This window comes from Lepidochelys kempii, chromosome 21, assembly GCF_965140265.1.
Source record: "Lepidochelys kempii isolate rLepKem1 chromosome 21, rLepKem1.hap2, whole genome shotgun sequence".
NCBI lineage: Eukaryota > Metazoa > Chordata > Testudines > Cheloniidae > Lepidochelys > Lepidochelys kempii.
Window position 1 is genome coordinate 11,126,840 of NC_133276.1, and position 14,000 is coordinate 11,140,839.

Below are 14,000 nucleotides of genomic sequence, written 5' to 3' on the forward strand. Positions count from 1 at the left end.
ATGTTTCTGTGATGTGGGCACTTGCCTTCTGAGACCCCCCAGACTCGTTTCACTGTCATGGAGAAGCTGTTCAGTTATTACTGAGATGGGTTGGATTCCATCTGTAAAATGAGGCTAATGCTACTTCCCAAACATGGTAAATGCTTTGAGATGTACAGATAAGGGGTGCTACGTGTTCACTGTTAGCAATTCAGTATCTTTCCCTTGCTTAACTGTACGTTGTGTCCTCTTCACTTTGCATTCACTGGCCTGGCTCCCTGTGCTCGCTTGCTTTCTTTATGGCTGCTTAGCCTGTGCTGTTAGACTCTCTGTTAAACTTGTACTCTAATAGTGATACCCTGCATCTCCCACACATTTCTCTTATAAATGTTGCTTATTTCTGCATGTGGCTGTTGAGGCTTCTCACTTCCTTATTCTGTTTGTTTTTATAAGTGAGTCATGACTGTAGAGGCTGTCTCCACAGCTCCCTACTTTCCTTATGCATTTCACGTGGCTGAAAAATGATGCAGTCAAATACCAGATAACCAATGGGAGTTTGCATGCATGAGTTTTGTAATCTTTAGATTGTGATTTAACACATTAGTAGGATTAAAGCACGTGTAGATCCCGACCAGTTCACAGCTTATTTCAATGGCAAATGGTGCAAAATATTGAGCCTTTCCTCTGCAAATCATAATCCACAAAACACCATTCACAAAAAAAGCAACATGGAAACATTTTGGCCATATGCAATGAAATCTAGCTAGACAAATAGCTATCCTTTTTTTAAAAAGGGAAGTATAGCAAAAAGAATTTTGTGCCACGGTTAGAACTGCTGTGAAAGCAGCAGAGAAAGCACAAGTTTGTACTGAAGGTTTTTGCGTCAAAGCAGACACCAGTAAGTACTTGAATGTTAAACAGAAATATTTCTGTGCATATAATACACAGTAGTAAAATTAGAAATTTTAATGGAGCTTATGAGTTGAAAGCAGACTGGCTTAAATCCAGGGAAGGTGTTCACACATTTTGCACCTGGAAATGAAAATTTTTTTCGGGTTGCTTGCCTATAGTTACTCTGCACTGCTGATTTTTTTAACTTGACAGATGCTGCATGTATTAATTGGATCAGGCATTCACTTGTGGCTTAGACACTTGCCCACTGCTGAATTGAGGGCCTTGCCTCGGGAGGTCTGGTTGGCACAGAGCTGTGCTGCTCACTAAATTTCTTAAATTCACGTTTTTGCATGTGATAATGTAAACATACTGCACACTTTCTGAAATGTTCTGCTTACAAGCTTCAGAATTGTAAAAGCGGAATGGCTGCAAAAGAATCAAAACCTCAGTCATAGGAGAAATGACTGGATTCTAAAAACAATTGAAGTTTAAATTTTAAACAATGGCGATTAAGTTACTGTAGATGGAATCCATACTGTAGTTTGCTTGTTACATTTTGCATTTACTTATTATGGTGCCCAAGACTGTTGAATGCTTCATAGATAAGACGGGACCTTGTCTGCAAGAGCTTGCAAAGTAAATGACAATCCACAGAAACTTGGCAGTCTTCTCATTTTTAATATGGCCTCTTGCTTTTGTGTTCAGTGCTTTGAAAGCAGAGTATATCTGTGTACAGCAACTGCTTCCCATAGCTGAGAAAGTAAAGGTCAGTTGATGAATGTTTTGAGACTTCCTACAGGCTTTTCTTGGGTGGGTTGGTCAGTTTATGAAGGGTACCTGCGCCTGATAAATGGGAGTAGGAACATGACCAAAACACTGCTCTGGGCTCTTTATGTTCAAATGGATTTATTGCATCCCCACTACTTGCTGTTTGTCTTGTTTTTACATTTAAACTTCAATGGTTTTGAGAGTGAGGCACCTAAGGGCTCATTTCTTCAGTCTTCTGACCGCTGCTGTGTTTATGACCCTTCAGAATAACGACAATGAGACCGCGCTGCACTGTGCTGCTCAGTATGGCCACACGGAAGTTGTGAAGGTTCTCCTGGAGGAGCTGACGGACCCCACGATGCGCAATAACAAGTTCGAGACACCTCTGGATCTGGCCGCGCTCTACGGAAGGCTGGAGGTTGTGAAGATGCTGCTGAATGCTCACCCCAATCTTTTAAGCTGCAACACTAAGAAGCACACACCCTTGCACCTGGCAGCTAGGAATGGACATAAAGCTGTAGTCCATGTCCTCCTAGATGCCGGCATGGATAGCAACTACCAGGTATCTTGTCAATCAGTATGTGAATATAGTGCAAGTGAAAGGGGTCAGAGAGCAGCTGGGGAGGCTGGAGTCCTCCCCATAGAAAAGGCACTGTAGTGGTAGGGCAAGCTTCTCTTGACCTCTGTTCTGGAGGACTCTGCTTTAAGGATGAGAATAGCTCAGTCTCCTATTCAGTCCTTGGCGGTGTTGGGGGGTCCCTCATGGGGCAGATATACAGCCGTGAAATGTGTCCCCAAAAGGAGTGGAGAGAACTTGTTCTCTTCCTACCAAACCACTTCTGTTAGCACAGAAATAAACTTGTATGTCTTATCTGTCTTTCCTTCTGTGGGAGAACAACCACTCTAAATAAACTTTGGGAAGTTTTTACTTTGTTTATAATTCTGAGGCCCTCCTATGTTAAACCTTCTTCCCACCCCAAATTCTTAATGCCACAGAATAGCTTCTCTCACAGTGTGACTCCAGTAATGGGTATTGGTTGCAGTGAGTTGCTTTTGTCCGTGTACTGTGCATGCATCTACTTTCTTTCCTGTTTTTATCAATCCCTAAAATGTTTTAGGGTTCCTGTTCACAATCTGGGCTCATGGAATATTGTTTAATTTTTACAGACTGAGAAGGGCAGTGCTTTGCACGAGGCTGCTTTGTTTGGCAAGACAGACGTGGTACAAATATTGCTGGCTGCAGGTGAGAGAACGACATTTTGACACAATAGCCTGGAGACGCTTTACCAGGAGCATGTGATAAAGGAATGGTGTATGGTGGCAACATTTTTCTCTTATCAGCCAGTGATGGAAGAATAGTTCCTCTGAGTGACTCATGGAAGAGGTATTCTCTGGGTAGTTGGGTCTTAGGTCTCTTTGGAGGAAGAATTTCTTTAACTCAGCCCTGGAAATGACGAGAAGAGCATCTAAGACATGACTCAGTTACAAGAAATTAGCTTTGTCGCAGTTAGTCTGAAAATGCTCCCTCACCCTGCCCGCCTTTATCTCTTCTAGGTATTGATGTGAATATAAAAGATAACAGAGGCCTGACAGCTCTGGATATTGTGAGGGAACTTCCGTCTCAGAAAAGCCAACAAATAGCAGCTCTCATTGAAGGTAAATAGAGTGAGTGTGTGTGTGTGTGTTTCTAGTCATTCATACTTATTTTTCTGTCTAAATGTACATGTGGCTGTAGCCATATGATCATGTTCCGTGATCCCAGCAAACATCACAAGCTAAGCATCTTCAGGCCAGGACAGTCCTTGGAGAGAAGCATCTAGGAATGCTGCCAGATGTCATGCTTTACCTCAGTTGGTGGTACTCTTTCTGAGTCACTGATTCTGTGCCCTGCCAGTGTTTCATCATGATGCTCTAGGAGGTGCCATCTTGCAGATGATCCTTAAAACAGAGGTCTTGATTACTTGTGGGAATAAAAGGCCCTATGACCCTTTGCACAAGGTTGGGGAGTTAACTCTGACATCCTAGCTAGATTCCCACTTGGGTAATACTTTCTCCTTTAAATTTTCTTTCAGTTGGATATGATGTTAGTCACATCTTGCATGTAACTGTTAGTAATACTAAGCATTTGTGCAGAGTGTCATAGGTTAAAAGCATTCTGCAAACAAGAACTAATTCAACTTCATGCTACTCCTGTGAAGTTGCCAAATACTGTCCTCATTTTTACAAATGGGGAAACGAAGCCTGCTTGAAGACTGAAAGTTTTCAAGGCTTAAGTATCATGAGTGGGACACTTAAACTCAGATGTCTAATTTCAGGTGTTTAAACTTAGTATTTTTACCCTAGCTGTCTTGCTTGTTATCGTGGGTCCCTGACTAGAAACCATGTCTCTTGACTGTCCTGTGCTGGTCCACACAAGTACACTGCCTCTTCTCAATGTTGTATGTATCTCACAAAACAGCTACATAGTCATCTGCTTGATAAGGTTGGGTGTGCATCTTAATTAGTTGATCTGTAAAGCACTTTGTAGTTCTCTGATGAAAGGCATTCTGCAGAAGTTCAAAGTGTCATTATTCCGACCCTAGACATGTGATTAAAGGGGTAATCCGCTCCTATTGTGCGAGCTGAGCTCCGAGATGTAATCCTGCACTTAGATTTCTTTTGAGCCATCTTAATATGTAGCTCAGCAGCTTTCAGAATAGTCACTTAGTTCTGATCCACAAGGTGGGAATGTGGCGTGCATGATATTGAACCAGGGAACAGGACTGTCTGCCTAATGTGGGTAAGTGGCAACCCCACTGGTGAGCTTCTCGCTATTTGAATGTTGCTTTTTTCTCTTTCCTGCACAGATCACACAATTGGGAAGAAGAGCGCAAAAGCAGCAGAGAAGGCTCTGCCAACACCTGTCATTCCTGCCACTGAACCTGCAGTCCGGATATCACAGGGTATGAAATTTGCTGTCTGGGAGGCAGGGCTTGAGTTCCAGATGGGTGTGCAGATGACTATTTATGATTGCACTGCTCTCTGAGTATAGAAGAGATAAGGTTCAGTTATAATAGATCCAAAAGTTATACTTTGTGCCCAGAAAGCCAAATAGTCTGAAACCAATGATTCCCCTTCCCTCTCACCCCTGGTTCTTTAAATCTGACTTGCATAACAGATGCCATCTGTTGCCCCTGGGAGTGGGTGGATGCCTCCATAAATCCAGAGGGAGCTGCCGTTTGTTTGCTCTCGTCTTTGCTACTGCTCTGCTTGACCAATAAAATGATCCATAAAGTACCAAACATATCCAGTAAAATCGACTGCAGTTCTTCCTATGTATGTGGCGCATCTTCCCTTAAAGAGAGTACCAAAGGATTGGCTGCATTCCAGGGGTGCATGGTAGTGACACACAACCCTGGTGGAGACTGTCTGGTCTATAGAACAGGTTTTTATAACTGAAGGAAAAATCCTTCTGCAGCATTGATCAAGGAAGTCCAGGCTAAACATTGGTGAAGTCAAAAAAGGCTTATTGCTAGCATGGTTTGAGCAGTCTTGTGGGTAAGACATCAAACTGAACTGAAAATGGCAGCAGCTGTTCTTGAATGGGGCAACCCCTAATGAGTTTGTGTGGCCCTTGTGTGGGTGTGCCTCATGATATCTAAGCAGTGATGCATGCAGCCTAGATTGTTGTTCAGTTGCTAGGCCACTTCTTTTATTTGCTTGTAGAGTCAATTGATTTAAATCAAAACAATTTAAATAGAAATGTGGAAGTGAAAGGAACCTCGATAGATCATCTAGTCCAGCCCCTGCACTAAGGCAGGACTAAGTATTATCTAAACTATCCCTGACAGGTGTTTAGACAAACATCTGTAGGTTAGACAATTTATTCTTAAAAACCTTCAATGATGGAGATTCCACAACCTCCCTAAATAACTTTTTTTCCAGGGCTTAACTACTCTTACAGTTATGTCTCAATGTCTAATCTCAGCCTCCTTTGCTGCAATTTAAGCCCATTACTATTTGTCCTGTCCTCAGTGGTTAAGGAGAATCTTCCTCTCTATAACAACCTTTTACGTACTTGATTCTTATCATGTTCCCCCTCAGTCTTCTCTTCCCTAAACAAATTCAGGGTGAGTTTTTGTTTTGTTTCCCCAACCTTTCCTCAGATGTCATATTCTAGACCTTTAATCATTTTTGCTGCTTTCCTCTGGACTTTAATTTATCCATCTCTTCTGGTACTTCCAATTGAGGGCTTTTCAGTGCTGAGTGGAGTGGGATAATTACTTCTCATGTCTTGCTTACAACACTCCTACTAATACATCTCAGAAGGATGTTTGCTTTGTTTTTGAATTAGTATTACATTGTTGACTCATATTTAGTTTGTGATCCACGATAACCTCCAGATCCTTTTCTGCAGTACCCCTTCCTTGGCAGTCATTTCCTATTTTGTATTTGTGCCATTGATTATTCCTTCCTAAGTGTAGTAGTTTGTCATTACAGAATTTCATCCTATTTATTTCAGGCCATTTCATAGAATATCAGAGTTGGAAGGAGGTCATCTAGTCCAACCTGCCAATCCCCAATTTTTGCCTCAGATAACTAAATGGCCCCCTCAAGGATTGAACTCACAACCCTGGGGTTAGCAGGCCAATGCTCAAACCACTGAGCTATTCTTCCCCCCACTTCTCCAGTTGGTCAAGATCATTGTGACTTCTAATCTTGTCCTTTAAAATGTTTGCAACCCTTCCTCTCCCAATCCTATTTGTACACTCATAAGTGTACTCTATGCCATTATCCACATCATTTATTAAGATATTTAAGAGAACCAGACCCAGGACAGATCCCTGCGGGACTCCACTCGATATGCCTTTCCAGCTTGACTGTGAACCATCGATAACTACGTTCTGAGTATGGCTTTCCAACCAATTGTGCACCTACTATATATTTTCCTAATTGGTGCTTTGAGAAGGTCATGTGGGCCAATAACAAAAGCTGTATTAAAGTTGAGATATATCACATCTGCTGCTTCCCCTTATCACAAGGCTGGATATTAGGTTGGTTTGACATGACTTGTTCTTGCCAAATCCATATCGACCATTACTTATTGCCATATTATCTTCTAGGTGCTTACAAATGGATTGCTTGATTATTTGCTCCATTATCTTTCTGGGTACCGAAGTTAAATTGACTGGATTATAATTCCATGGCTTTTCCTTATTCCCCTTTTTATATATAGGTACCAGAGTTGCCCTTAACTAGTCCGCTGGGATCTCTCCCGCCCACCACGAGTTCACAAATATAATCGCCAAGGGCTCAGATTTCTTCATGATTTAAACCACCAAGTGGAAAGCTCAGTTTAAGTAATCAATTTTAATCAGCTTTTCTCTTTGTGCTGCAGTTATAGTTCTAAAGAAAGGTGCTTCTCATTGGTTGATATATCCATTAAAGCATGTTGATTTACAACTAAATAGTCTTTACAGTAAACTTAGTACATCTTTTTGCTGTGGACAGGGTTATACTATATATACACTTGAGCAATTATATAGCTCAATATTTTCAGATTATTAATTCTACACTTTTAGTATGTTAGAGAATGACTGATATATTGCTTATTTACTAGATGATTTTTTACTTATTTGTGTCAAGCTGCATTAGAATTATAACTGGAATTTTATTAAATACAGCAGCATACAATTTATTTTTATTAAACCAAATAACCTTAAATGTTTTAGATACGTAAACTTCTCTTATCGAAACATGGTTCAACGTTTAGGCCTTAACATATATTGTTAAATTCAGATTTATTTTTAAACATGTCTATTTTAAAAAGAAAAACTTATTATAATTTAAATAACAAAATCCAAAATATCTGATTTTAAACAAAAACAAAAAACCCTCCTCCCTTTGCAAATCATCAATTTTTATCCATGCGGCTTGCTTGTAGTCCTGATTTGTGTGGCTCCTGCTGTTTTCAACGTGTGATTGATGGGGCATTCTTCATTCCCTCCAGGTGATGTGGAGAAAGCAGTGACTGAACTGATCATAGACTTTGAAATGAACCCAGAGGAGGAGTGTCCTTATGAAGCTTTATACAGTGCGACATCCTGCCACTCATTGGACAGCCTGGCCAGTGGGAGGTCTTCAGACAGAGACTCTGTGAATAAGGAAGCAGAGACAACGGGTCTTAAGGCAGCAGGAATCAGGCCTGTACGTAGCCATGTGTGTTTTTATTTGTCTCTTTAAGGAATATAGAAAGTGTTTATCTTCATTCCCATACACTACCACACTCTAGATACAGGCTGAGTACCCAGCTCCGCAGTTGGAAATAAGTTTTAGATCCACCACTAAGCTTGATTAGAGCAATCAGGATCTCCTCCGTTTCCTGCTTGGGGGTGTGTGTGCTCCCTCGATAGTATTCCCTGCGTGTAACCACTCCTACGTCGTCTGTCAGTTTTTTGTCCAAGTCTGTAAGAAAAGTATGGCCATGCTGGGCCAGACTAATCATCTCTTTAGTCCAGTATCCTGTCTTCTGATACTTGTCAGTTGCAGATGGTTCAGAAGGAATGAACAGAACAGGGCAATTTATCAAGTCATCCATCCCCTGTCATCCAGTTCTAGCTTCTGGCGGTCAGAAGTTTAGGGATACCTAGAGTGTGGGGTTGCATCCTGGACCATCTTGTCTAATAGCCATTGATGGACCTATCCTCCAGGGACTTATCTAGTTCTTTTTTTTTTAACCCAGTTATGCTGTAGGCCTTCACAACATCCCCTGGTAAGGAGTTCTACAGGCTCACTGTGGATTGAGAGAAGAATGTTTGTTTTAAATCTGCTGCTTATTAATTGCATTGAGTTACCAATGGTTCTGGTGCTGTGTATCCAGCATGGTGTTGGGCCGCTGAGGGGGTTTTATACAGTGAGTGTCACTCACTTTGTTAGGACGTATTTTTGTTTATGGTTTAACTCCTTGGCTATACGGAAACTTCTGGAGTCTAGTATGATTCTCAGAGTTGAGACATTTTTCTCCTCTCTTGCCACCCTCTACCCTCTCCAAAAGGCGTGTAATCCAGTCACCTTTGAATGCCCAGTTGTAAAATAAAGCTGATTTCCCCAGATGCTTCAGCTGTTGTGATTAGCATTGGCAGCAAATTTGTTCTGCATGTCATTTGCAGACAGAATCCTGCAAGGGGCGCTGGAGGCTTTGCAAGTGAAGTGTGTAGTCATTGGAAGGTCTTTTTCAAAGAAATCAGCCTAACTAGCCTTCTGTCAATTGCATCTGCTGGGGCTTTAGTAGCTGGTGGCAACCTTTTGCCATGGGGTGGGTGGGACCTTGGCTCATAGCATGTTGTCTGTTTTTTTTATTGGGAGGTTGAAGTGGGGGAGTTGAAGCAGATAAGAAGGAAATCAGCAATGAATAATTTACCAGCTAGGTGGATGTTGAAACCAGCTTCGTACAGTTTCAAAACGAGAACCTATAGAACTTCTTTTTCCTCTAGTATATCTGCTACTGGAATAGTGATGTGAGACCAATCTAAAAAACAAGGTTTAGGAAAACTTCTGCCAGACCCTTTCTACAAGTGTAAAACACCCAAAGCAGAATCCTGCCATGAACCACCGCTAAAAGTAGACTACGTCCGTATATGGGGACTTTTTGTAATAGTGCCGCCTTTGAGGCTAAACTCATCCCATACAGCCTGCACAGAAGGTCAAGTTTGCCAAACTGGGATGGGAAGGGGGAAGAAGTGCTCTGAAAAGCAGAAACTGGTTGGAGTTGCCCCAAAATCTGCTCAGGATTTGGAGCAAGTGCCTGAGCATCCATGCTTGCCAGTAGGTGCTGCTGCTGGAGAGAGCATGAAGTATCTAGAGTAGTCAAGATATAGTGGAAATGCAATGAGCGTATGGCAGGATTTTTAGAGCTATTTAACTGTCAAGTAGTAACCCTGTAGTGTTGTGAGGAATGTGGTCCAGGGAAGTCTCTTAATGTCCCGTGTGTTCTCTCATAACTCAGCACACCTCTCCAGAACGTATTTATTCCTGCAAATGAGTAACATAAGCAAATTATCTAAACACACTCTCCCTTTCTCGCAGCTTGTACCATAATAATGAACTAATCCTTTGCAACTCCAAGGAGCACAGAGTCAGAAAGGTGCTTTTGTGAAGGAGCATAGGCACCAGCCCAGCTGGGAATCTCCCTGCCGTTAGAGCAAACCCTTTTTGCCGTCCTTCACTCTAAAAAGTCTTATCAGGGGACAGTGTTTCCCTTTAAGCATATAAGAGGGGGCTGAAAGGAAGGAGTTTAAAACAAAGCCATTAACGGTGGCCTTTTTAACCGCAGAGAGAGCGTCCACCCCCTCCTGCCAAGCCACCCCCTGATGAAGAGGAGGAGCATGTGGAGAAGAAGCTAGGTCGCAGTGCTTCGTGTGAGGTACGCAGGTGTTATTGGGGGCTTGCTTTTTGCAGGGGTCGGTGGATGTGTGGTTTAAAGATGAGTTTTAATGGTCCGGGAGGAGCCAAATATGATGATCTTAACTCCCTTGTGAATCTGATCATGAAAGTGAAGGATTTGCTGTGTGAGGCAATATTACTGGCAATTTGATATGGAAACTTTCCTTATGAAACTCTGCCAGTGCACTTCAGTCCTGACCTGAAACCCTTCCTCCAGTTTCAGACTTAAAGTCTCTTCCTAAGGGAATTCCCATCAGGCAATGGTTTTGTGATGTGGACAGTTGTCAGCTATCATGAACCCACTAAATATATTTTTGTTTAATGCCGAAGCCTGAATTTGAATCCGGGTCTGCAGAGATGCGAGGCCATTAAATCATGTTGCATCTTAGCTCCCAATTATGGGTCAGATACTTAGAGGTGTAAATTGAACTGATTAATACCAGCTGAGGATCTGGTCCATTGCGTGTGTGAAAGAAATCTCCACCTGCAGATGTCTAGTCTGTATATGGTGCTTTGTGATGCCAAACTTGATCGTGCACATTGAACTGTTTGCAGTCTGTCTTGTTGCTCATTTTGCCAAATTCCCAAAACCTCAGATGAACAAGCTCTGCAGAAGGCACTTAAATGAGAAAACCCCCTTAATGTGTAGTTGGAGACTTCTGCTGACAGGTAATAAAGATCCCGAGAGAACCTCGCTAACTTCCTGCTGTACTAAAAATCTTAAGCATTCCTCAAGTAAGATATATGTAAAGATACAAGTTGAAAGTCTTTTCTGCCTCCCTCCTCTTGAACGGACTCTCAGTTCACCAGACACTTGGATTTAAATTTTTGTTATCTGGTTATCTTGATCTGCTACTGTTTGGAGTACAGCATATATATGCAAGGTGTCAGTGAAAATGTTGGCTTTAAAAAAAACCCACGTAGAACTGTGCAGTACGTCTGGGGATATTTTGGGGGTAAAATCAATTTATTAGATTGTTTCACGATGGCCTATTGAATGGGTTTCGCTGGCATTACAAATGGTCTTTCAGATTAATTTCATAATCCTTTCCACATGCCTGTCTTTTGGTTGGGGGTGTGCGTGCGTGCGCGTGCATGGGCTGAGGAAAGGAGTCACCAGGTAATTTGGAAGCAGAAACTCTGCTTATAAAGATAAGCATAATGGAGGGAGGGAGATGTACATGATCTTGATCATAATTACAAAACACTTGCTCTTACCGTTCCTCCATTAAAGGTGAAGTGGAAACATGATTAGCTATGGGAAATCTTGCTGGCAAACAGATGAGTGCACAAAGTGATTCTTCAAGGGCATGTTGGTTTGAAACCAACTGCAGTGATATCCATGCACTGACTGTGTTGTTGTAGCTGGTCTGGTATTGATTACTGTAGATCAGATGATAAAACCGTTTTATTTCAAGCGGTTATTCCCGCTTCTTATACTCATGCTTTCCCAGAATTCCTTTCAGGATAAAATTTTCAATGCTTGATCTCTGCCTGAAGAGAAATTTTTTTGGGGGGAGGGGTGTTAAATTTGAGAGAATTCCTAGTTTTGAATTGAGGATAAAAATGCAATGTTTCCATTCAGACTGGACTAAGTCATGGCTGACATTCAATCCTGGCCTGTATGGCCCTCATGGTGGAGTGCTCTTGACCAAGTTAGAAATGAATGTGATCAATAACAGTGATACTGTTAGGCAATTGAAAAGTCATCCTGGAGCGATTTTAATACAATAGCTGTAGAAGACTTTTAGCAGAGCCCACTGAAACCCTGCCCTATTGTCATATCACAACGTATGTTCTCGCTGCCAGGTCTGTCCACCACAGGGGCAGCTGCTGGGACAGTGTGCCCTAGGAAGACTGTAAATGTCTCATTGAAACACATGACGCAGAATCCTCATCTACCTCCTCAAAACCTGCCATAACTTTAGGGACAGGAAAAAATCATGATTGAGAAAATTACACATTATGGTATTCTTATTTTTTAACTGAACTCTATAAATGCCAAGCTTTTATTTCAAAACAGCCTTTTATTCTGTTGCCATGAGACAACCTTCACAGTGTAAGCAGTTATTCCTCACTTATGCACCATGACTTTCACCACTGAGAGATGTTTTGCACTTATGTGCAGAATAGCTGATTGCTCATAGCTGACTAGTGAATTTTTTCAGCATCAATAGAACCCTTCTGTCTCTGTAGCCTAATAAGAGACTGAAATCTCAGACAAGACTTCAGTTCATCTTTTATTTACTACTCCCATCACCAAAATGGGAAGCTTAGACACACCTAGTTTCAGACAAAATGTGATTATTCCAATGGTATTCTGTAGTTCTCTGGCTGGGGGGGAGAGAGACTGAATTAGAGCCACCTGTTTTTTTAAGTTGAAGCAATAAATCCTAAAGGCAGCACAGACCATTAAGAGGTGAATTACAGGAAATCATCCAGATCTGGGAGTGTTCAATGTTTATAGGGTTAAGTATGTTTGACAGGGTGTTTTCAAACACCAACTGGGTGGTGGCTCCTAATGAATAGGAATAAGGAGTTGATTACCTACTCAGTCTAATGTACTTCGGGAAATGAACCATGTGCATGCATGATGGATGAGATGTTAACTTGAATTTCCTTCTGCCCATCCCTGGTGCATGTCTAGATGGAAGTTAGATAGCATAGGACTTAAGGTCTGTCTTCTTTCACTTAAAGAGATTCAAATGTCAAATACCTCGTTCAAGTCATTGCTGAGGGTAGAAGGTCCTAGATTTGTAAGGTTCACCCCTCTCTTCTCTCCCCCCGCCCCCCCCCCCCCCCCCCCAAAAAAAAAAAAAGGATCATCAGAGCCGGTGTTGGACTTTCAGGACACAGTGCAAGATCTACCTATTCTCAGTGCTTTGGGGATGTATATAAATACCTACCTCAGAGGAGAGATGTAACTCTTAATGTTCAGCGTTTCTGAGACCCTTACTCAGACAGATGCTGTGAATAGGCAAAGCCTAGTTAAAATAACAGTGTATGTTCTCTAACCAGCCTCTCCCATCGAGAGGAGGTACCCAACTATACTTGAAGCAGTGTGGATAGTCCAGCCAGTAAGTTACGTAAAGTGCTTGCATGGTTTGAAACCCTCATTAAGTAAACTGTGGCTTGTTAGTCCAGGCCATTCTGTTAGTAGCCTATCCTGGCAGTTTAACGTAACAGGCAGTCACATCATAGCTTAGACTGTAAGCTTTTAGGGCCAGGGTCTGCCTCTCAGTGTTTGTAGAGCACCTAGCAAACAGAGTTCTCATCTCAGTTGGGACTACTGTGGTACAAATTGTAGAAAAGCAAAAACACTTGAGCTGCATCAGAGTGGGGAAAATAACAGTAAATCGGGTGTGCTGGCTTAAAAATAAAATATCTGCTCTAATGCCCCCAAACATGCAAGGTCTTAATAGTTCTAGCAGAAGTGGGAGGGAGTGATGCCTTCCTTTCAAAAAGGAAGGTGGCATACTGCACACTTGCCATTCCAAAAGCTGCTACTTGTCATGCTCCTGTTTTAAAGCCTTCATTCTTTGGAGGCAAAGTAGCAGTGAACATTCCAGCACAGTTAGCCACGTTCAGTGCTCATGGATTCAGTGCATATAAACCAGGTGGAAATGGTCACTTTCTTGTCATTAATTTAGCTACCAGACTGAACATTGCAAATGGGTGAGTGAGACTGGGTGCAGTGATGGGTGACTTGTGGTGGGATTATTCGCAACATGAAGTGAGAAGCCAGTCCTATGATCTGAGTGCTGACTGCCGACTGCCCAGGCTAGTGCATGCCTATTACTGAAGGTCTTTCGTTCCTCATTTAGGGCTCAAGGAAATCAAGGTGTTTTGACTGCAGATGCGCATGTAAATGCAAAACCTTGGGAAACTAACCTGGTTTTGTTACATACCCAGAGCATGTTCCTCAAATGATTTGCTAA

At 42.0% G+C, this 14,000-nt stretch overlaps 1 protein-coding gene across 6 annotated transcripts in view; it reads left to right on the forward strand.

The window, feature by feature from the left end:
• The window catches only part of ANKS1A (ankyrin repeat and sterile alpha motif domain containing 1A), a 155,267-nt gene that overhangs the window by 52,811 nt on the left and 88,456 nt on the right, over positions 1–14,000 (forward strand). For all 6 annotated transcript variants that reach the window (XR_012155829.1, XM_073320116.1, XM_073320117.1 and 3 more), the window contains 6 exons: positions 1,907–2,203; positions 2,809–2,884; positions 3,196–3,297; positions 4,488–4,583; positions 7,631–7,827; positions 9,953–10,042. Coding sequence is in view for 5 of the 6 variants with exons in the window: in XM_073320116.1 (XP_073176217.1) it covers positions 1,907–2,203; positions 2,809–2,884; positions 3,196–3,297; positions 4,488–4,583; positions 7,631–7,827; positions 9,953–10,042 (858 nt within the window). In the remaining variant the exon portion in view is untranslated. The remainder of the gene's footprint in view (positions 1–1,906; positions 2,204–2,808; positions 2,885–3,195; positions 3,298–4,487; positions 4,584–7,630; positions 7,828–9,952; positions 10,043–14,000) is intronic.